General features: G+C 28.7%; 2 protein-coding genes across 2 annotated transcripts; both read left to right on the top strand.

The window, feature by feature from the left end:
• The first annotated feature begins 16,081 nt into the window (after positions 1 to 16,081).
• Positions 16,082 to 16,946, top strand: LOC103835241 (gibberellin 2-beta-dioxygenase 2). Its single transcript, XM_018653593.1, has 3 exons — positions 16,082 to 16,476; positions 16,675 to 16,858; positions 16,905 to 16,946. Exons 1-3 carry the CDS (start codon positions 16,082 to 16,084, stop codon positions 16,944 to 16,946), a joined length of 621 nt encoding a protein of 206 aa, XP_018509109.1.
• LOC103835242 lies at positions 16,715 to 24,562 on the top strand. The gene is made up of 2 exons (XM_009111379.3): positions 16,715 to 17,017; positions 22,386 to 24,562. Exons 1-2 carry the CDS (start codon positions 16,950 to 16,952, stop codon positions 23,596 to 23,598), a joined length of 1,281 nt encoding a protein of 426 aa, XP_009109627.3. The 5' UTR covers positions 16,715 to 16,949; the 3' UTR covers positions 23,599 to 24,562.
• Positions 24,563 to 24,896: the final 334 nt, after the last annotated feature.

Raw genomic sequence — 24,896 nt, 5'->3', positions numbered from 1 at the left:
AAGACTGAGGAAGGAGTATGATGTCGGTTACCATATTTTTTTAAAACTTATATTTTAATACAATGTATTTGGTATCAAAATATTTGTTTCAAATCATGGAGTGCATCATCCAAAAAACATGGAGTTTCTTTGTTGTATGGCGATATCTTTACAATTGTTAAAAATTCATCATTCCAATTATTACTTTTTACGGTTGAATCAACATACTAGATTCTGAACCAAAAAATATTATTAGATCTAAGTTGGAATGAGACCAATGTAGTACAACAAAGAAAACTGATATTCCAAATGCGACAAAGATTTTAAGTTCGCATGAAGCTCTCTCGTCGTTTTAATTATTTTATTTAGTATTTTTCATTGTTGTATATGTATTTACGCAATTTGTTTACAATCTATTAATAAATAAATTTTAGTTGTTTAAGAAAAAGTATCATGAACCCGTTTCTTCAACTTCAACGACATTAATAATGGGATTAACGATCTTGGGCCTAGTCCCATCCAGACTATCGAGTTAATAGGCCCATTGTGAATGCTTCAATTCGACTCTCATGTATTATTTTTGTTACCATCTTTTTACGTCAAATGTTCTCTTGGTTAACTATAAATAACGTCACGATGAACCTGATTGTGTGATGAATTGATGACGAAGGTCGAATCCAATAGTCAAAAGACAAAAAAATACGATTATATATGAATATGAATATGATTTAATTTTTGAAAAAATGTCAAATTTATTCAAATAAATAAATAAAAATTTTACAACATGTGTGCTTCTTTTCTAAAGTTTAGGAGAACTTTGAATCATGAATAACAAACTTGACTACATCCTAGACGCAAACCAAGCTTGCATAGTTCCTTCATAACGTTGATTCCCATTCAGCCGCAGTGATGAGATTCGATTCCTTACCACCTTGTCAATGTATCTCGACAATGATTCTGTTGGTTGATGTCCCTCCCCATGGCTCCTTCTATTCCTTTCCCTCCATATAGTATGTTATGAAGTCTGAAACACATATCTCAGTAAGAAAACTTGGTCCACATTCCTTCCATTTCCACCAAAAGATCCAGAATAGCATTCCAGAACAGTATTGAAAAAAAAGAATATGATTTAAATACTTATGCTGGAATATTCTGCTCAGGAAATTAGGTGTTTCGAATATTAATTCAAGAAATTGGTGTAAATTTGAAATATTTTTTATCACTGCGGTCCACGAAATAAAAATTTCTGAGAGATGTATATTTGCCTACCAAATATATCATTTTGCACTGTGAATAGTAATGATTTAAAGGTATATGCCTCCCGAAAACCCGACACAAATCTAGTGTTTCTATCTAGAATCTAAAATGGACAACACAAAATATAAAAGACATGGCACTTAATAAAAAACGAACATGCATATGAGCATATCCATTTGCATACGAATGTCTGTGTAGGTAGCATGACAATCACGTGAATTTATAAAATGGGACAGTGTGTCCGATGGCTCGTCAGCTTCCGGCAGTGCCAGGTAACATGATGAAAGGTTATTTCTAAATTTAAATTCAGAATCATAACTCTAGTCATTAAACACCAAATTACAAACACTGATGTTCGTATTTGAAATCAAAATCTAAACTAATCTTCTCATGTAATTGAAATATCGTAACGTTCACTACAGGATCTTGTGACCGCTCTTGTATGTGATATTCGATAAAAGTTATATATAATTATATTGCTCGAGAAACCGGAGCGACTAGTAATTTTCTTATGGTCCTTACCTTTCCTCCGTTCTAAGAGATTAGTATGTCAAATTTTCTTATGAATAAGATTTATATTTCATACAACAGTAATAACTTATCATTAGAAATGAAGCATCCGTCAAAACTTCGTGCGGCATATCACATATGGTGTTGACTGACTAGGCTTTTGGATGAGGTTATGACGGGCCATGTGATAGTATATGGGGTTTGGTTGGGTCGCATATGCTATGACCAAGAATTTTTACAGTTTGGTATGTTGTTCTATAAAATAAATTTACTATGAATATCACTCAAAAGATTAATTCAATCAGGGAGTAGACTAACCCACAAAGTCGAAACTTTAAGATCATGGGAATATTTGTTTAACGGTTGCTGACAGTTGTGACGTCGACCAGCAACTTCAAATAATCGCCGTTAATTTATCTTCTCGTCAAATAGTAAAGGCAAATCGTAGCGACTAAAAGCATAATTATTGGCAAGTATTATAATATTTATAAGTTAATTATATAATTAAATTTTGAATGTAGAAAGTTTAATTCATTCACAATAAAATACATAGTGACTGAGTATTTCACATTATTTTGTTACTCAAATGATATTTAGTTTTTCTCTCTCTTCACTTCTTTAATTTTTTATTGTTGAAAAAGTCAAATAAATCTCCTTGATAGAATGTTGGGTTAATTTGTTGAATAACTATATTGGAAGAAAATATTAGTTTTGTAGTAAGAGAGTAGAGAGAGATAGAAAGAAAAATAAGGAGAGAGGGAAGGAAATGGTTAGTTAGTGAAATATATAATTTTTTTGTTGGTTACTGGTTCAAATTTTCCTAGAATGTTCTAACAGAAATTACACTTACTAACAAAAAAAATCCTAAATTTACTAACTACCCAAAATCACCTTATCTCTTCTTTTTTCCCTTCTTATCTCTCTCTCTCTACTCTTCTCTCTAAAAATCTATTTTTTTTTGTTATGTCAAAATTAAGTCCATGTTCTAATGGTTTAAGTTTTGAATCACTGGAGTTTTTAACAATGTAACTTAAAATCATGTGACTAAAATTAAAAAAAATGACAAATAATAAAAGACCATCAGTGTTTTTTTTTGGTTGTAAAATTGCAAATTATAACCCTATATCATAATTTTTTTCATTTTCTATGATTTTGCAAAGGCTAATTTAACTTTAAACATAAAAATCTCCGCAAAATATATTAAAGGCAAGAATGTTTATCTTTCTGTAACTAAATAATAAAAAAATTCTATGAATTTCTATCTATTCTATTAATAATATAAAAACATAAATATAATATATTAAAATATATTTTCAGAATATAATATTAATTAATTTAAGTTAGTCACATATCAATATTTTGAAAATACAATTTTTGAAACAAACTTCTGATAAAATTACTAATAATTCATATAAAAACTAATCTTTGAATTTATACTATTTAATATGCTGCTACATTTCTAGATAAAAAAACAAAGGAAAAAGTGGTTAATATATGAATAGTAAGATTTCATCAAATATAAAATTTTCACACCAGTATTATATAGGAAAACCAAAAATGATATAAAACATATATCTTTATAACTTATTTTGTATTTTAAATGTTACTTTATAAATAAAAATATATCCGCACAAATGTGTGGGTTCAAATCTAGTTCTAATTAAACAAGTATCACTAGTCTTAGTCACTTGTAGTAATTGTTGCACTACGGTTTAAATAGTAATAAATATCTATAAATATAAAGATATTAAGATTTTTGTTAATATTAATTATGGTGTGGTTTATAAACAGTTGGTGCCGTAAATTTTATTTTCCCAAAGAACGTTTATTTAATAACGTCAATTATATATCTATTAAACTAGTTTCAGAAATTCTAAATTAGAGTGAATAGTTCCGAAAAGTAAGTTAGTGCTGCAATGTAACTGATAAATAGAAGCGGTGCCGGTTCACTGAATTTAAGGGCTAGAAACTCAAAGAAAATTATGAGCCGTGAAAATAAGTATTTTTCCAAAAATATAAAATATTTTGTAGGGGAGGAGGTTCGAACTCCTTACATAAAGATTATATATCAAAATCTCAACCATTACGCTACAGAAAACAATTATTTTTATTTAAAAAAAACGGTTTAATCTATATAATGTTTTGGGCCGGTGACCCCAACTTCTAGTGCTTCTTATCAGGGCCGATACTGATCAGAAGTTCAAGAATAAAAAACAAACTAGTAAATTACGACTACAGAACAATTACATCCAACAATCAAGTAAAACCTGATTATCTTATAAAAATAATATTACTAAATCTAATTAAAAATATAATATTACAATCACGTAAAACGTTCGGCTACAAAAAAAGTAACGTTTTATAGTTCACAATCTTTTATATTTTAGCTCACTGAATAAAAACTCTACGGCCTGAGAAGCTGACTTATAAGGATGGTAACCACAGCACAGCCAAGCCGGTGGTGTGTGTCCCCGACTATTTTTTTGTTTCTCTTAAACAATTATTATAAATTCTATGGAATGTCTCCGTATCCAAGATTAAACACAATGAGTTTGCCTACGGCTAATTAAGTTTCTACATCCGCCCCCACATTCACATGGCCAAAGAGTTATCGGCATTCGATTCTATGGTTGTAAAATCTGAATATTGCGGCTGTTAGGATGCATGCACGATATCCTTTATCGATAGAAGTCATATGTAAAATAGTTTAATTTTACATGTGTATATCTTATTTAAAAAGTTGAGAAGCTGAGTAGTGTTACGTGTTTGGGGTAGGTGCATAGAAAAAGAAATGGATACGGAATCTTTAGTTAAGGTGTAGTTTTTGAAAGTTGGCCGAGAGGACAACAATCTTTGTCGAAAAATAATCATGTCCAAAGTTACCCCAAAAAAATGAGATGATGTGAGGAAAGCCACGTCAGCCCCTTTTCCTCCACGCACCCTAACTCTCCACGTGTCATCCTTTTCATCAGCTATTTCCTCTTTAATGCAACTTTTTTATTGTGATAAGCCAAAGATTTTTCTTTTTTTCGGTGTTGATAATTTTAAATAGGCTATATTAATGGCTGGGAGTGTTTCACTCACCTTATCCGAAAATGAATCCAGTGGATTATCATTATTTAAAAAAAGAAGTCCATGTTTTTTTTCCCCAAATACATGCTGTTTTAGAGAATTAATCCAATTTATGTGTAAAGTCGAGTTAATCAGAATCTGCTTTATATTTTCAGGTACAAAATTCAAACTAAACAGTAGCTAATGGTACTGAAACGTATATTAAAAAGGAACTAGATCTTGATCCGCGCAACCGCGCAGATTTGTTTTTAGTTTTATATATGTAGATATTTATAATATTTTCATTATTAGTATACATTTTAAAAAGTTAATCATATATTTAAATATTTATAAAACTATTTCAGATACAATAATTTAATAATTTTATAGTTTATATGTTGTAATTAATCAATTATTTTAAACTGTCATATGTATTTGTTGCTTCTTATTATATATTTATCTTATTGTATTTTTATTTAGTTATTAAGCAAATTAATATATGTGTAAAACAAAATATTTAAAAATTATTTTATATTATATTTATACTAAATTCTGAACCGGTTTTCAAAGCCGGATTTCTTTTAGCAATATTTTTACTTTTATTTATCTTATATAATAGATTATTGTATATAGAAAAATCTTAATTTTGTACATGTATTATATAGTTTGTTAATGTTAATTCGTTATGTTATTGTATTATTTTTTTAACATGAATATTTTATATTTATACAAAGTAAAATTTATAAATTAATTTAACATAAATTTATGATTTTTAGTTCAATAAAATAATTTTATTTTAATATGATTGATTATGATTATAAAATAGATAAATATATGATATATTTTTTCTTCATTTTATAAACGATAATTGAATATATATATATATATATATATATATATATTATATATATATATATATATTAATTCATAATAATAGTTCATTGCTAATTAAAAAATTAGTGAAAATATTTACAAAAAATTTATGAAAATTAAAATATCGTTAAAATATTTATCAACGGATTTGTTAGAATACTTTTAAATATATATATATATATATAATAAAAAATATCATGATTACTTACAAATATTTTATATCAATAATAATTTGAACACTAATCAAATTTTCAAAAAAATTCAAATATATAGAGGTGTTCAATCCGGATATTGGTTCGATTTTTTCGGGTTTTCAGTATTTCGATTTATATAGAGGTGTTCATACTCTCTTCCTGCGTGTAACTCTATAATTGCAGTATTTTCTTTGGTGATTAAAATTTAATAGTTAATTCAGTAATTTTACAACTAATAATCTTAAAATAGTTAAATACCTTTTCTAAATAAACTGTCCGTTTGTCATGCTCTAATATCTGATGGACGATTGATTTTTAATATCTGATGGTCAAAAACTAGCAAAGATTGTCATTGGTCTGAGTACTTTCCTCCACGTTTCAGTCGACAAATGGCAAGTTCCAGAGGTACGGGACACTTAAGGAGTGAGGACCATTAAATGAATAAACAGTTGTATGACTTTTGTCAACCCTTTACAGATAGACGATTTAACAACTTGTAACCCAGACAACAGTTTATGGACTATTCGTTGACAAGATCCGACCGAAAGGACCGATCATTTATACTAGAAAAATGTAATCGTCTCTATACGAATGCTTGTTTTATTCAAACGAGATGTAGGCACCTAAGGAATATCTACTGATATAATCTTAGTACTTATTTAACAAGATACGGTAATTCTAAAAAAAGTTCCTAAATTAAGTTCTAAACCTCCTTTTGAAAATTCATTTATTAAACATTATTATATAAATATAATAATAAATAAGTTTTACAAACTCAATCAGGAATTATAGAATTTCATAGGTTACAAAACCCCAAATTTTGAAAGCCCAAAAAATATTAAGAACTCCCAAAAATTGTAAAGTTAAGTTTGAGATTTCCGGTGTCAAAGTTAGTGAAAATGATTACTACGAGAATCATAAATAATGCATGGAAGGATAGACGGTCTTCTGTTTCTCACCAAGCTGTCGTCAAACTGTTAGATTAAAGAGTTCAGCAATTTAATGGTTTGGCGGTGCAAACGATGGTTCTTCTCATCGGTCCAGTGTATTTTGTGCTTTGCCATGCTAAAATCACCAGCCTTCCTTTCACCCTTGACATTGTCGTGCCCACAAATTCACAAGTAACCATTTCTGTTTGTACTCCATTATTTGATCTCTAGCATGTGTATCAGACACCATTAAAACCTTTTCTCTTCCTGCTGAGGTAGCTGATGTTGTTGAAGCTGTCAACATCTCAACTCTCTAGTTGTTATAACAGATTATAGCATTACTTCAGCAATTTCTGTCTACATTGGTTGGATTTTTGGGACCTATCAAATGGATTATGAGATTGCATAAATGGGATTTTCTTTGTTACACATAATAGTTAACGTTGTTTTCTTTTCAATTTTCATTTAATCAACTTTTAAGTCTTTTACGCATATAAAGAAATGTGATGACGACAATATGAAAAAGACAATCATAATCGAAGGAGGATAATAAGTCGACATCAATTTAAACTTTATCATAAGCCACTAACCTACAACCCTTTATATGATTCTCACCACCTTCCGTTTTGTTCGACCAAAAAGGAAATTCTGATGATAATGTCTACACGAATCTCTGATAGAGAATTAACCAAAGATCACTTTTATCAATTTATTTGATAAATAGTTAAATTTAAATTCTATTAACATAGATATATAGTATGTATTTAATGTGACTATTAATTAAATGAAACTTCTTATTCATATGATTTTACGATCATTTGTATTTTTATAAAAAAGTTTTAAATCATCGACAACAAAATTTTAATATGATACTTTTAATAATTTTAGTAATATATACTCATTTTTAAAAATTAAATGCAAATTTTAAATAAAAATATTTAATTCTCAATATTTTTCAAAGTAAATTTCAAAATTTGAATATTCATGTATTTTATATGGTATATACTATATAGTTTAGTTTAAATGAATAATATATATATATATATTAAAACTGAATATCTATTAAATTAGACTTCCTACTCATATAGTCAATTGTATCTTGTTATAGTTTTTTTAACCATCAATCACAAAATTTCAAGTGAGATTTCTAATTTTTTTATTAATTTAGGGTTATTATTTAAATATTCAAAATATAATATATACAAAAAAAATCAAATTTATTATATAATTAATGTGATTTTTAATTTATTTTAATAATATAAAATTAAACATAAGTGATAGATGATACACAAATTTTTATCAATTTTTTTTATTATTCAAAATCATTATTTTCATATATTTTAATCATATTAGATAATTTCGTAATTTTAATTTTTAAAAACAATATTTTTTTATATATTAATAATTACTTATATGATTAGTTTAATGAAAAACATATTATATGTTGAGATAGACCAAATTACTTTTCTAAACATTCTTATAATCATTATCCTACGACACTTAATATATAAGGGTGCGACAGTGCATAGATTTAACTAATTGACTAACTAGAATTGAAACATTGCTAAAATAGAATAGTAATAATATATCAATAACATAGTTAATTTAAAGTTTATATAGATCTAGGCATCTAGCAAACGAAGAAAGATATCAATGATATTTTTGTGGTATGTAATAATTAATTTATATTAACATGTGAATTAAATACGAAAACGTGGGTCTACTTTATAAAATATTTGATCTAGATACGTAAATGTATGAAAACTGTTAATGGCACATACTAGTCTATCATTTGACTTACAAAAATACATTCAATGAATGATTTAATGTTAGTGGAATAAAAATCATATGGGACTAAAATTTATTTCAAAATATGAATCTACACTGATAGATCAGATATTACCCAATTTACCACATCTATAAACTATGCAAATGGCGGCAACTAAAAGTGGATAATATCACACTCAGAGTGACTAAAATGAGATTGTTTTGATTTTGATTACATGTTGTCTGTACTATTAAAAAGATCATTCTAAAGATCTACTATAAAAAAGTTATTGGACCTATTTATTAAAAATTTAACATGCTTTCTTTTATTTGAAATTTGTCTTATTAAAACAAAAAAATCAATTATTTTCTATCTATTTTACCAATTAATAATCACAAAGCTATATATTAACAATATTTACCTATAATCTATTTCATGTATTATTTATTTTTCATTAAGGGTGGTCACGTTAACTAACATATATTGTCTCAAAACAGAAAGTCATGTTGACCACATATAGGAAATGATAGTGAATAACACCAATAAACAAAACCTATATAAACCGAATAGTAAATGCTACGTGTATTGTATTTCAAAAAATGAGTTCTAAATTCATCCACTTCCGTGGCAAAAAAATAAAATCATCCACTAATATTAGTCATCAAATACAACAATAATATATAATATATTATGTCCCTTGCATTATAACAGACTGTAAATCGAATGGTAAGCCATAAGCTTATGCATATTTCAACAGTTAGTGAATGAAATAAGTAATTAACTTTACTAAAATGAAATAAGTAATCATAAAATCACATAATATAAGTATATTATATTATGCCATTTTAACACATAAAAGTGATAACAACATATATGAAGTGAATAAAATTCAAAAATGCATATGAAGTTAGAGAATATTCATGTAAGAAACTTATTTAAGTGAGATATTTTATTATAATTCATACAAATATTTTTTCAAAAATATTAAGGAAGTTAACCAATACCTATTAACAAATCATATTATTATAAGAGAATCATTTTAAATGATTAATATTATTATAAAAAATCAAATGGGTCTAAACGTGATGGAGATTTAAATTGAATTAGTCAAAAAGATTGGTTTAAATAGAACATGTTTATTTATTTTATAAATTCTAACAATGCATACATATGATACTTTTTTTATTGAATTTTCAAAAATGTGAAATATCTCTCGCTTTAAATATCGCGTAATTAGAGTTGTTTGGATAAAAAATATCAGATAATTTGAATAATTTTTAATATTTTGAATAAAAAATTTCTGGTAATTTTTTGCGTAATTTGGTTTATAAATAGTATTTTTAGGATATTTAATTATTTAGAAATTAAATATAATTAATATTTGTAGGTATATAATTTGTATTTTAAAAATGAAAATACTCATTTAGTTCTCAGTTCGGTTTCTATTTCTCGGTTCCAACGATAGGATATACTCGATTATTTAGTAAATTTGGTTTAATTTTGTTTTTTTTTTCAGTTCGGTATTGTTTGGTTCTTGGGTAAATGTGGTCAAATCTATGTATCATCTAATATAAAAATCCATTATGAAGAACTTATTTAATTTCAAAAATAGCTTAGAACAAAATCTATTTTTTTACTTTTAAATAGGTCAAAAGTAAAAGAAAAAGAGTTTCTAAAAGATTTGTGTATATCGTCTTCCTCGGGTTAATAATCTTATTTTCCAAATCTAAGGAATGACACAATTGATTAGAGGTCATCCTCATCGTAATGATATGTGATTAGGCTACAATTATTAGCCGACTTTAGTTTTTACTCTTTTGTCATCACAGCCGACGCCATTTTGCACGATTATTTCTCTTCAGAAACAAATAGATTCCCTTTTAAACAGATACAAAACATGATATTAAATAATAAATGCCCTCATAAATAACCTTAGTTAAATGCCACCAAATGATTTGACATCACTTTTTCAGATGTGGCAAAAGGAAGTCCATATCAATGTGTTGGCATATCATCACAATCACAGTAATCCTCCATTATGCGGAGAAGTAATTCTGTACAGAGCTTCATCGTTCACGCCCCCATAGACCTTAGTTCTTCTAAACTTTTTTTTTTGAACAACTTAGTTCTTCTAAACCAGGCCTCTCTAGTATATTGTTTACAAAATCATTTCCCTCCGATTAGTAGGCTCCCTATTAAGATTTAACATAGTTCAATTTTGCTTCTAAGCTGGTGTTGATATATTACTGTTTTTCTTGTATTACAAACATTAAGTTCATTATACAGTAGAACTTCTATAAATTAATAATACCGAGACTTTTAAATTTTATTAATTTATTGAAATATTAATTTACAAAAAAAAATTTATTTAGATTTCATATTTTCAGATATATTTATTCTAAGATAAGAAAAATGTTCGATTTTAGTATAAAACATTAATTGTTATTTTTTGAAATTTGACATTTATATTAATTTTATTATATTATTTGGTATATATAATATATAATATATATTGAATAGAACTTAAATGTGATTTTAGATATAATATTATTAAATCTCATCAAAAATATATCAAGTGTTAAGAAAATATAAAGATAATTTCATTGTGAATATAAAATAAACAATATAATAATAGATTTTTACTTATATAAAATATGTATATTATAAATTATTAATTTATAATTTTAATGGGACCAAATATTTATATATATTTTTTCTTAAAAAAATATTATCTTATTATTTATCGATTTTTATCAAATTTTGAATCGGTCGAAATTAGAATCGGTAAAATTTATTAATTTATTGAAATTATTAATTTATCGAGTATTATTTTATAGATGTTCTACTGTATATATCTAGTCAATATTGGTTCTAAATTAGGAGGTAAGATTTTCTTTTCGTGGAATTAGTAGAATGGAGACTGATACAAAATTAGTTATACCCTAATGGTTGTGAAAGATGCACCAATTATTTGTGATGCTATTGCTATGAGAACGTGGAACTGAACAGAGTATGGATAAGGATGTTTTTCTTTATGTACTATACTCATTTTTGGGAGGGGGTCTGATATTTGTGTAATTATTATATTTATATTTAAATTTTTTGACAAATAAACGTGTATGAAAACTGGCTTTGTGTCTCCGTGATGGGTAGGCCTTGCTCTTCAACTTCACCCTTTTTACTCCTACTACTTCCCTATATTTTACATCTCATAATAAATCTGCGCGTAAAAGATAGTTTTTTTTTCATATATCCTATGGGTTAATCTGAACGGTTTTAGAAAGAACACACATAATGCTATAAAGTGAATTGATTATCATACTGTTTGACATGAGTTTCGAACATGAAAAATTAAGTGATAAGTTTTATTCTGAATGTATTTTGAAATTCAAAATGTACATTTAGAAGGTATAGAGATATAAATTTCATTCATCTAATAGGGCCACTGTGTGCCTATCAAAAGCTAAAATCAACGATAGCTTATTAGAGGACATCAATTATGTATCTACATACATGTAGGGGCAAGATATATCTAACTGAACCAATTTTTTTTTTTTTTTTTGAAAATTCATATTCTTACATTTGCATATAATATAGTAGATAAACTAATCAAGTTTAATGGTTTTTTTATTAATAATCTCAATCTTCTGAACCATCAAAGTATCACCTAATATTATAGCTATTAGGATTTGGCAAAATATCTGTAAATTTTGATTCGATTTGCTATACGTTCTGATTCGAACTGAAAAATCCGCTACTAAGCAAAGCAAATATTAATATGCGATATCCGTAAAAATGAAGCAATAACATTTTTAGGAACGGATATCTGATCCGTTATATGCATATATATACATATATTTAAAAAAAAATATTGTATATAAGTTTTACAGTGTTTTCATTTACTAAAGTTATTAAGTTCGTTATTAGAATTTTAAAAAGTAAATAAGTTTTATTTTTGTTATAAAATATTATTATTTATTTTATTTTTGGGTTATTTATTATTTTTTACGGATTAAATCGGATATCCGGTAAAAAATTAATTTTTTCTGATATTCAGGTGGCTACAGATCGAATCGAATCGGATAACTGATTATTCGGACGAAACTAATCGGACACGATTACCTTCAAAAACCCGGATATCCCATTCATGTCCACCTCTAGTAGCTATCATGTGAAAATACTATAGTAAACTATAATCGCATTAAAAACATAACAACTGATGATATAAGAAAAAGAACATGTATGCAAATACATAGTATTATCTCTTTTCTTCCTAGAGCTGACTTTCTTCTGCCGGGTGAAACATCTTCCGACTCGCATTTTAATACTCTCTTCCACCTTGCTTTTTGTCAATACAATTTATAAGACATATTTATAGAAGAAATTACTTCAAATACCATAAATTGATTACCACTTTTTAAATGTACATTCAATCAAAAATACAATAATATTTAGATTTAAAATTTAGTGATTATTATTTATGGTCAAGTATTTAAGGGATGAGATTGGGTATAAGCTTATATATATTATCAATTATTTTTACATTTATAAGGATTATTTTAATCTTTTTCATTTCAAACTTAAAGTATTTACAAAAATAGGGATCATTTAAAAATAAATTTGAAAATTGTATCATGTAAAATTAAAATTTCACTTTTATATTTGTAGAAAAAACATAGGTAATGCACGAATTAATGACTTTTACTCATTATTATGTAACAATTATGTTAGCTAGTTACTATTCACCATTTGAATTTATTTTTTCTACTAACTAGTTACTATTCACCATTTGAATTTATTTTTTCTAAGCAATGAAAATAACATTATTATGTAACAATTATGTTAGCCTTTTTTTATTTATAAATGGCTGATTTGATGTTGTGTAATATTAAAAAAACATCGATTGTACCTTTCATTTTCAAAGGCATTCTAAACGTGAGCAATGTCATTACCCTCTGTAAAGACAATACGGATGGAAACCGAGTAAACAAAACTAATTACTGCATGTCGAAGAAGCCTTGGCCTGGGCCAAGACTTGGCCACCCAAAATATGTCGACGACTGCCCCCCTTTCAACTTTGTTATATGAGGCTCTAAAATGTTGATATTCTATTAATATTTCGATGATAATATTTCTTAATTTAAAAATAGAAAATGATAAACCAAAAAGCTACTATTTAACTTCACTAATATCTAGCAAATTGTTGTTTGAAATATTTTAGTTTTCGGTTTTATCTTAGCTAGTAATTAGATTTTGATCCGCACATTCGTGCGTGTATTATTTTCATTTTATAAATGTATATTTTTAATATTATCATAAAAAATTTAAATATATTATTTATATATTAGTGTTATATATTGTATAACTTTATAATCATATTGTTTTAAGTTTTGTATTGGCTTTATTATATAATGACTTATCGTATATATTAAATTTTGTTATCAATTATTATTAAATATTAATATAATTTCGAGTTCGGTATAATAAATTCAGAATCTGAAATAATCAAATAGATAATCATGTACAAAATGTTTTTAGAAATTTATATAAAATAGCACATGAATTAAAGGTTAGTTATATAATTTATATTTGGTAAATAATTTTTTTAGATAATATATTATTGTGAGTTTCAAAAAATAAAATAAAATAGTATATAACTGATTTTAGATAATATTTTGTTGTGAGTATAAACATTTATATGTTTACAATTTGTTTTTTTTCTGTATAAAATATAACATGTATTATGAATTTTAATCTGTTTTAACAGTGAGTGATATTTATTTAATTTTTATTTAAATAAAAACACTTTTTAAAAATAAAATAGGTTAATTTATCAATTTATTATAATTCTGGTATATTTATTTTATATGGAATGTTTATTTTAATATAATATAGACTATAATTATAAAATTTATAAACTATAGCATTTATTTTTAATTAGTATTAATTTATAATAATATTATATTAATAATTACGAAATTAATTAATTATTATTTTATAAAAAAATATTTAAAATTTTATGGTAAGATCTTGTTAGATTTTTTTAAATAGATTTTGTTATAAAATTTAAATGTATAATTAAATTAATTTATTATTAATATATTTATTGATTATTAAAATTTAGTAGAAATAAGATATATTTGATTTGTTAATATAAATAATCAAATATGTTATATTAGCATTTTTGTACAGTGGTATTTTCTTTTAATAGAAAAGATATATATTTTTTATAAATACTTCTAGCACACTATTTCACTATTTTCTGTGTTTGGTCATAGAGATGGTCACAAAGTAAACATTGTCATATATTTTTAGTATTTGTGATTTTTATAGTATTTTACGGATATCTAATTTTCTATTTTTTTTTCTAAAAACATGATATCCAAAAATGAATATCCAAAAATATATAAATATTTACAGAATTTACGAATATCTTAGGGAGAATCTCAACCCATTTTGTTTAATATGATAGAAATTTGTTTTAATAGTTTTTGCAATATATAATAAAATGTAGCAAACATATATGTTTTGTAAATTTTGAATTTAATTAAAAACTAAAAAGACATAAGTTAAGAAAAAAATATAATTGTCATGAAATTTGACATTTTATTTTTCTTTCTTGATTTAATACACTTATAAATGATAAAATTCAGTTTATTAAATCATATGTGAAAATAATATGTATATAAACTTATACATTTAGTACTCCATAATTAATCTAGATAAATTTTATTATTTGCAATTTGCTTTACTTTTTATGGATATTGAATTTTAATATTTGATTGCTCTAGAAGTTTATGGATATTCAATTTTTTTAATCGAAGCAAAGCAAAAATGGGATCAAATCAAATAAAAGAGATAAAATATCAAATCCTATTTAGTCATAATATTTAGATTGAGGAAAACATAAAACTGGAAACTCTATTTAAGTCTAATCATATTGCTGGTTAAAAGGTATTTCTTCCATTAAAAATTACAGCTTTTTCTTACATAAACCATTACTTTATACTACTAGATTTTGAAATCGTTGAAACTTTTTGAGTCAATAACTAATTAAGAAAACTACGACCCGTGATTCTCTTCTTTATTTGTCAACATTCCATACGCGTGATTAGACAAAGTAAAATGGCAAAAGAAAACACAAAACAGGACCATACGACTACCATTTTCTCACTATGCCAACTTCGATTTCATAAACCCAAATTAGAAAATAAAAACAAAAATTCCATGCTGTATTTCCATGTGTGTTGAGATAGAAGAATAGACTCGACATGCAATATAAATTAAATAATAGAGGAATAAGAAATCGCAATTTACTTGTAACACTTAATAGTATAAATTTCTAATATATAATGTATACTCCCGTCCCCCACAAGCCACTCCCTATAAATGCCAACAAAATAGCTTCCTCGAGAGTTCCTAAATCATAACAACTCCTCCTTTCTTCAACCTTTCGACATTTTTCTTCTGCTTTTAAATATTTTGCAATCTTCAAGAAACTTACCTACACTAAACCAAACATGGTGGTTTTATCACAGCACGTTGCTTTAGATAACCACTTATCCGTAATCCCAACATACAAACCGGTTCCGGTCCCCGTCGTGGACCTAACCGACCCAGAAGCCAAAACTCTAATCGTGAAAGCCTGTGAAGAGTTTGGTTTCTTCAAGGTTGTAAACCACGGAGTCCGACCAGACCTCATGACCCGGTTAGAGCAGGCGGCTGTCGGCTTCTTCGCCTTGCCACAGTCTCTTAAAAACCAGGCCGGTCCGCCTGAACCGTACGGTTATGGTAGTAAACGGATTGGACCAAACGGGGACGTGGGATGGATAGAGTATATTCTCCTCAATGCTAATCCTCAGCTCACGTCTCCCAAAACCTCCGCCATTTTCCGTCAAACCCCACAAATTTTCCGGTAAAATAATCTCAGAAACATTACGTTCATGTTCATTAAAACCCCATTAATTCCCTTAGAAATTATTATGGAAAATAAGTCACATATTAAAAAAAAATTAAATAAGTCACATATTTTAGCTTATGAGGAGAAACAGAACACTCTGTTTTGTCTTATCTTGTAATACTACTCTGACCATTGTGAATGAAACAAAAACAGAGAGGCGGTGGAGGAGTACATGAAGGAGGTGAAGAAAGTCACGTGCAAAGTGTTGGAGATGGTGACGGAAGGATTAGGGATAGAGCCAAGGGACACACTGAGTAAGATGGTGAGAGATGAGAAGAGCGACTCTTGCTTGAGAATGAACCATTATCCTACGGCGGAGGAAGAGGTGGAGAAGATGGTGAAAGTAGGGTTTGGGGAACACACAGACCCACAAATCATCTCAGTGCTACGGTCCAATAACACTGCGGGTCTTCAAATCTGTATGAAAGATGGAAGTTGGGTCGCTGTCCCTCCTGATCACTCTTCTTTCTTCATCAATGTTGGCGATGCTCTTCAGGTACCTTTTTACTTCTTTTTTTCTCTTTTAACTTTTTATAGAAAAGCGAAATTACTGTAGATTTTATAGGGAATCTTTTTGTATTTAAGATTTGATGGTTGTGTTTGAGACATTCCTGCAGTTTAACTGCCTGGTCAAAAGTCAAAAACTCATAAAAGTATTTTCAGTTTATCTTAAGATACAGATAGTTTTATAAATTATTGCTCCGAATGGTAACATCATCCCGCACCGCACCGCAGTCAACAGTAAAAAAATTTTTTACATATAACATATATCTATACGTTTTTATAACTGTCAGAACCGCACAACAGTTAAACCGCTTGTCCCGCACCGTTCAATCCGCTGTTACCATTCGTAGCCTAAGTGTTTTTCTTTTCCCCCAAAAATAATTGTATATTCTTATATAAGTTATTTTTTTTTGCTGAAATTGGGATGGGAGGGGAGTTGGTGATAGAGATCGGTGTGATGGTAGTCAAAAATTCTCACATGCGATTTCTTCTCGTCTCATCTTTTCTTTTAATTGTTTTTAGACTAAAATATCATATATGAAAATCGAATTCCTTTTTCTTGGGTGTACGACTAGAAAATCTATGTATACACTGAGCCTTACTCACGTGACAATTACTATTTACATGATGAGTATATATGCAATATACCCTTTTTACAAGTGCCATTTCAAAACAAACAAAAATACCATATACCATGTTTGTGTATTCTTTTATCCTAATTTTGACTCTCTCTTTTTTTTTTTTTTGCAATTTTCCAACTCTTTCAAAGTTTAACTCCCTTATATATTAAAATACCCGGTGATTGCAGGTTATGACAAATGGGAGGTTCAAGAGTGTAAAACACAGAGTCTTAGCTGATACAAGGAGATCGAGAGTCTCTATGATATATTTTGGAGGGCCCCCATTGAGCCAGAAGATTGCTCCATTGCCATGTCTTGTCCCTAAGCAAGAGGATTGGCTTTACAAAGAATTCACTTGGTCTCAATACAAATCTTCAGCATACAAGTCTAAACTTGGTGATTATAGGCTCGGTCTCTTTGAAAAACAATCTCACCATAGGTCAAATGTATGAGATTAGTCATGAATTCGTGATGATGCTTTTGTATGATAAAAATCATAATTGCAAAAGAAGGAAATTGATAGTGTCTTGGAGTAGCTTTTTATTTTTGGTATGTTTTTCGTTAGGCACAAAAGCATTAGGCTTTGCTTAGAGTTTGACCCAATCAAACCTACCTTTTGTATCCTCTCTTCTTATTTGTTTGCCTTTCTTGGAAATAACAATTCGTCTGTTTTTTCTCTTTATGGTTCGTTTGACGTTTAATTCTTTGTTCTTCCATTTTTCTACTCTAGTGTTCAAATAGAACAAAATGAGGTTGTATACCTAAATTTTTATTTCATCAAAAACAGACCGTAAAAGTTTATATGTATGTCCTTACTGTGTCCTCAGCAATTGCATTAGGATATTTTTCTTTGCTTTTCTATTTTATGGACTTCTCGGCGTAAAGTTTTAGGAATTGAGCTTTGTGCTAAACATGTTTTATAAAATAGTCATGCAACTTATAATGACGCCAAAGAAAAATAGTTTTATGAAGTGACAAACAAGCCTTAGTTATATAACCAATTAAGTATTAACTGTGGTAACAAATAACTATTTACGTCAGACACATAAATAATACTCTATCGGTTCCAAAATAGATGATTTTTTGGAAAGCTTTTGATGTTTCGAAATAGAAGATGTTTTGATATTTTTATATTAATTTTAATTTTATTTAAAACTATGCGACCAATAATGTTTTATACTTATTTTTAAGAATTGACTGAATTAATTTTAATTATATTTTTAATGTTACTTTTTAAAATATACTTTAATTCTTGTGTATACATTCAAAACATCAAGTATTTTAAAACATAAGGAGTAATTGACATTGTTGTTATTTAATTAAAGATGGGAATATAAATTTACTGATTTACAAATTTTGTTTTATCGATTTATAAAACTATAACGTAGTCATTTTTTTTGGGTTAACCAGTTTTTTAATTTTATTGTTTATTTGATTGTATGGGGCCAAAAAGTTATGCCCATATTATTTTAGTTACCAATCAAAGCCTATAGTAAAAACTACATTACATTATTATATTCAATTAAAATGATGCTATATATTTTTATAAGTAAGGAAAAATCTTTATATAAAGCCAAAAGGAAATGCTTACATTATTTTTAGAACAATATTGCGAGGGAATGCTGCTAGCCTGGTAGTAGGAGAATGGCGATCACGTGAATGTGAACATATTTAGTTGAATTTTGTCGAGTTATTTTTAGGATTTCAGTAAGCGATTAACTTTTCTTCACGTTACGAGTTTTTTTATTTGTGCTTGATTTTTTTTTTAACACATCTGTGCTAAATAAAAGACTTGTTTTTAGCTGAAATAATTGGGGAAAGTTAAGTGGTGACCACATAGAAAAAGAAGAGACAGGTGGTCGGATTTTTACATATTTTAAAAACTGTACTAAACATAACAGAAGTGTACAATTTTACCAAAAATATAAAAATAATAACAGAACTGTACAGTTATCGTAATGTCATAGTTAAGACTATCATTTAGACACCAAAACCTTTTTTTTTTTTTAGATTGTAGAAACAGAGTCGTATTGCCTCGTCTGTTATCCACCGGCAACTTCAAAATCGTATTCCAATTGTGAGAGTAATGTGGTCCAAAACCAAGAACATCTGAATAATTTTGTTATGGTTAATTAGTTTTTTTTTTTTTTTTTTGCTAAATGGTTAATTAGTTTTGAGTTAGATATCGGAAGAACGTTAACAAATCATTGCTTTATTCACATTAATACGCCTTTACATATATACCCTCCAGTTAATAGTAAGAATCCGCTGACTGAATGAAAACCATATGACACAATTACCTCTGATTCTGAGTCACTCATGAACGTATCATTTTAAAGGAATTGTAGATGATGCTGCATACTAATGAGACGCGTAAATCAAAATATTCCTTTTTTAGCAACAAAACAAATTCCATGAGACTGAATTCTCCTTTTCTTCGAAGTGTTTATAAACAAACAAAAAAATCTATGAAAAAATTCCCCCAAAAAATTCCAGGTGAATGAAATATTTTCATTAAATGAAAAAGAGCAAGATGTCATTGACTGCAGCGATTTTTATTAGTGCATCTACGGTCCAAAGCCAGCTCATGTTGGGCCCCTTTGTCTGTAGATGCATGTCTTCAGTATACATAGCAAATAATTTAGTAAAAAGAAAGACTTATAAAATAACTACTGCGAAACAAGTCTATTTTAAAGAATATAAAGAGGAACATTCCATATATAATATGTAAGAAAATGTTTATATATATTAAGTGTGATTGTAACTGCACACTGATGTAGTGATGTGTCAGGTTTACACCAAGCTTGTATGTATTAATCAGACATTTCTAAGCAATAATCTACAATAGCATTGAACTTGGAAGCGATTAGAGAGATATCTACAGTGGTCAAAGTTAAGAGCGATGGAAATATGTACTTGTTGAGATTTGATCCTTTATATTTCGTAGACTATTAAATATATGATTATAATATTACTAGTAGGAAACATCTTTTGACTTTTGTATATTTGTTTAGGACTTTTGTGTATTTTTTAAACTATGACTACTTTTTTTTTTTTGATAACCAAACTATGACTACTTTAAAAATGGTCATAGAAAAATATATTAAGAACTGATCAAAATAAATGGTTTTATACGAAAAGTTTAAAATCCAAATATTATACGCTAGAAACCCAATGTCTAACCACTTAGTTTTCTTTTCAACTCATGGTAAAGGGAAGAGTTAAGCTTTTTGACATTTTTGCCTAGTGTTCTTCCTTTTTATTGCAACCTTTTCACATTCTTTGCATACAAAGTTGAAGCTTTTGAGTTAAAACTTCTCCCACAATCAGTCTTTTTGTGGGTTCCAAGTCATATCTTGATTGTGTAACCCATTATAAGTTAAGCTATGAATACAGTCTTAACTAAAATAATATCCACTTCAGGAAGTTTAAAAGGTACTTTCCCCACTTAAAATTTTGACTAATAAAAATCAAGCTATTTCCTAACATAAGAAAATCTCTTAATGTAAAACTCCATATTTTACATAAAATTTGAGTAACTTCATAAGGGAGTGGTTTGCTCAAACCCTATTTCATAATTAAATGAGAAACTAAAATAATGAATAAGAACAAACAGATTATTTTATTTATGGAATAAATATATATTTTTACTCTATTACAGAGTGAAAAATTGAATGAGACTGAAGTATTTTTTACTTTTGACTCTATTTTGGAGTAAAAATAGAGTAAGGCTAGAGATACTCTAAAATGTTGATAAACACTAATCACTCAATCCAAATACCAAAGTAGTATAAAAGATGTCAATGTAATCCAAGTCAATTCAATCAATGAGAATGCAAATCAAGTGTTTAGTCTAAATGTAATCAGTGTAGTGATGATAAAAAACAAGTAAACAAGAGCAAATCATGACAAATAACTAAAGATTTCAATCAATAAGAGAAATATGACCTATGGGCAATAGACATTTGATTTCAAGTGATAAAGATCCAATCTATAATGGCAATCACAAGTCTAATAACTATTTGATCTTAGGTGAAGGTTGTTAATAGTTTTATGTCTTTTGTGTTATTTCCTTTAATGGTTTTAGTTTCGCAATGTATAGGTCCGGTCCTGGGTGTTTCCGGCTCTTGGCTTAGATGATATTATGTATCAGTTGGTTTTTGAACTCATGTGTATGGTGTTTTCAGTTGTTAATGATAATTTTTAATTGACAAAATAGAGAGAATGTTTTATCTTTATATGTCCACCATGGCCGTTATAGATGCATTTATCCATTACATTACATGGTTATTTTCTTCCCTATCTGTTTTAGAGGAATCCATATGTGCTGACTAAAAATCATCTTTGTACTTTCATAGATGCCACATCAACAACATATAAGTGTTATTTGATCAACTGCTAAGGCTGAAGTAGTGTTTCCTAATAATAATAGATATCTCATCTTCAAGGCTGCTGAATAGATGATGTAGAAAGGCCGTTGATAAATTGGAGAGACTCCAAGTCTTAGATGCATAGAAGATGTGATTTATAGAGTAGCAATTGTACCACTTTGTTCCGTTTGTTTCCCATATGGGGTTAATGTCGTTTGTTCCTTCGTGAGCCAAAGGCCCACTATTATTAAACCCCATTAATCAGCCCATTAGTTGACCCAATTACAACTTAGAAGCCACGTTCTAAGGTGGTTTTCTTGTTTTGACCTATTGATAAAATATTTCAAGAACGTGAATTACGTAATGCCAGAGGATCAAACATTGTAAAGTGTGATAAACAAAAGAGAGAGAGAGAGAAGAAAAAGAATCAAACAAAGGGGAAGAGCAAAAAAGAAATGGCGTATAGGAGAAGACAAGGGATCACAAGAGCTTCAACATTCAACGACGATATCTACAATCAAACACCTGATCACGACCACGGCGATCTCAAAGGTCACTCCAACGGCGGATCCTCCTTCAGATCTTCTCAATCTTTCTCCTCTCATTCCTCCCTTGCCGCTCAAGCAATCCGCGCCTCCTCCAATTCCCACGACGATGCAACGACGAGGAACGAGAGCCGCGGCTTCTGGGGTATCCTCGCTCAGAAAGCCAAATCAATCCTCGAGGAGGACGAAGAAGAAGAGCAGCAACAACACCAACAACAACAACGAAACGTCGTCGTTTCAGAGCCCTCGAATAATAATAATAACAATAACCCTACGATACGCAAAAGCATAGAGAAGATCACTACGACGATGAATCATATAGGAGACAGTTTCGAGAAGGGCCGTACCATCGTAGAGTCTCAGATCAGGAAGAAAGGATCAGATCTAATGGAGAACGGTCCATGGCAACCGTTAACGCAACCGAGCCCACACGAGTCTCAGCTCAAAGCTTCACGTGACGTGGCCATGGCTACAGCAGCCAAAGCCAAGCTCCTCCTACGCGAATTAAAAACGGTTAAAGCTGACCTAGCGTTCGCTAAACAAAGATGTTCCCAGCTCGAGGAAGAAAACAAACGGTTAAGAGATAACCGGGAAAAGGGTAACACCAATCCAGCGGATGATGACCTAATCAGGCTTCAGCTCGAGACGTTACTTGCGGAGAAAGCAAGACTAGCGCACGAGAACTCTATCTACGCGAGAGAGAACAGGTTCTTGAGAGAGATCGTTGAGTATCATCAGTTAACGATGCAGGACGTTGTTTATATCGACGAAGGTATCGAAGAAGTCGCTGAGGTGAATCCTTCCATCACTCGAACGCTCTCAATGGCTTCGTTTTCGGGTGCTTCTGAGTTGCCTGTCTCTCCTTCTCCTTCGTCTCCGGGTTCGCCTTCTCGGCTTTCGGTTTCTACCGATGTTTATCCGGTTTTGGTTCAGCAGAGTTCGGCTAGTGATGTTGTTGAGAGTCCTAAACCGGTTCGACCACCTTCTTTGGGATATGCGGATGATGGTAAGAGACCATCGTCTCAGCTCTCTGTTTAGATTCGATGAGTTGATTATTCTTTATTACCATTTTGATTTGTGTCTTGTGTTCGAAATTCTTTTGTTTTTATTAGCAGAATTGTGTTCTTTTTATTACCTTGGTTTCATTTTGGTTCTGTTGTGTAATAGTTTCTACTTGTTCTAAACATTTTTGCCCATGTAAATCTTTCATTTTGATTATTATTTGTGTCTTGTTTTGAAATGTTGTGTTGTTGTTCTTATGAGTTTTGTGGTCTTTTTAATAACTTGGTTTCAGCTTTGGTTCTATTGTAATGGTTTCTTCTTGACTGATGAATAGTTTTACCCTCTACGTTCGTGTAAATCTTCAAGGGGAATTTATTGATTTGATTTTTTTTCATTTTGGAAATATAGAATTAAACAAATGATGAGGCAAGTGTATATGTTCGACATTCACGGCGTAACAGAGTCTTTAGTACTAACATGCAACCACGTCTGTGCATATTTTTAGATCTGGAAAACATAATAGGTGTCAGATTGGTCTATTGTGAGTATATACAATCATACAACTCTAACGAATGTCAAGTGATTAGAAACTTAAAAATTATATATCATTTATTTTTATTGAATTGTTTTTTGGCAGCCTATTTTTTATTGATAGGGTCAATTAGCCAACTGATCATGTTAACATTGTGTTTAAGCTGATAGCTATTAAACAACATAATAACAAATTAAGCGATTGTGTTTTCTTTGAACAAATAAGTCTTTCTCAGATGCACAACTCTATGTAATATTTTACCAAAAAAAAAAGAAAAAAACTCTATGTAATATAGAAATGTACCAGCAAATAGATGAAAAACATATGCTATCACGTCTCTCTTCTTATTCAGAAATCAGAAGATAAATCACAAAATAGTATATAGATATTGTATATAAAGGGGTATATTCATATTCACATCATATACTGAATATATCATAAAATAGTATGTATTATTTAAAAGGAGAGGAAAAAAAAAACAAATATCGCCGGACTAGAAAACAAAGCTTCATTTGCATAACTCTTCGACAGTATTTTTTAATCGCTTGAACATGCTTACAAATTTACAATGATAGTGTTGTTATCGGAGATGCATCTGACCTCGCACACTATAACTCAGCATTTCTTCCTTCCCATATTAGTGATTTAATCTTAAATCATATGCTGACCGCCTGCTATAAAACTTATCTGGAAATTAAGGAATACTTTTCAGTTAATCTAGATAACAAATCCAATACATTCACATGAATTAGCTTTAATGTTAGACTTAATGGGTTAACTGAAGAATACATAATGGCTTTTG

Source organism: Brassica rapa, chromosome A08 (genome assembly GCF_000309985.2).
Source record: "Brassica rapa cultivar Chiifu-401-42 chromosome A08, CAAS_Brap_v3.01, whole genome shotgun sequence".
Taxonomy (NCBI): domain Eukaryota; kingdom Viridiplantae; phylum Streptophyta; class Magnoliopsida; order Brassicales; family Brassicaceae; genus Brassica; species Brassica rapa.
Note: the sequence above shows the minus strand (reverse complement) of the source record. Positions and strands in the feature narration are given on the sequence as shown.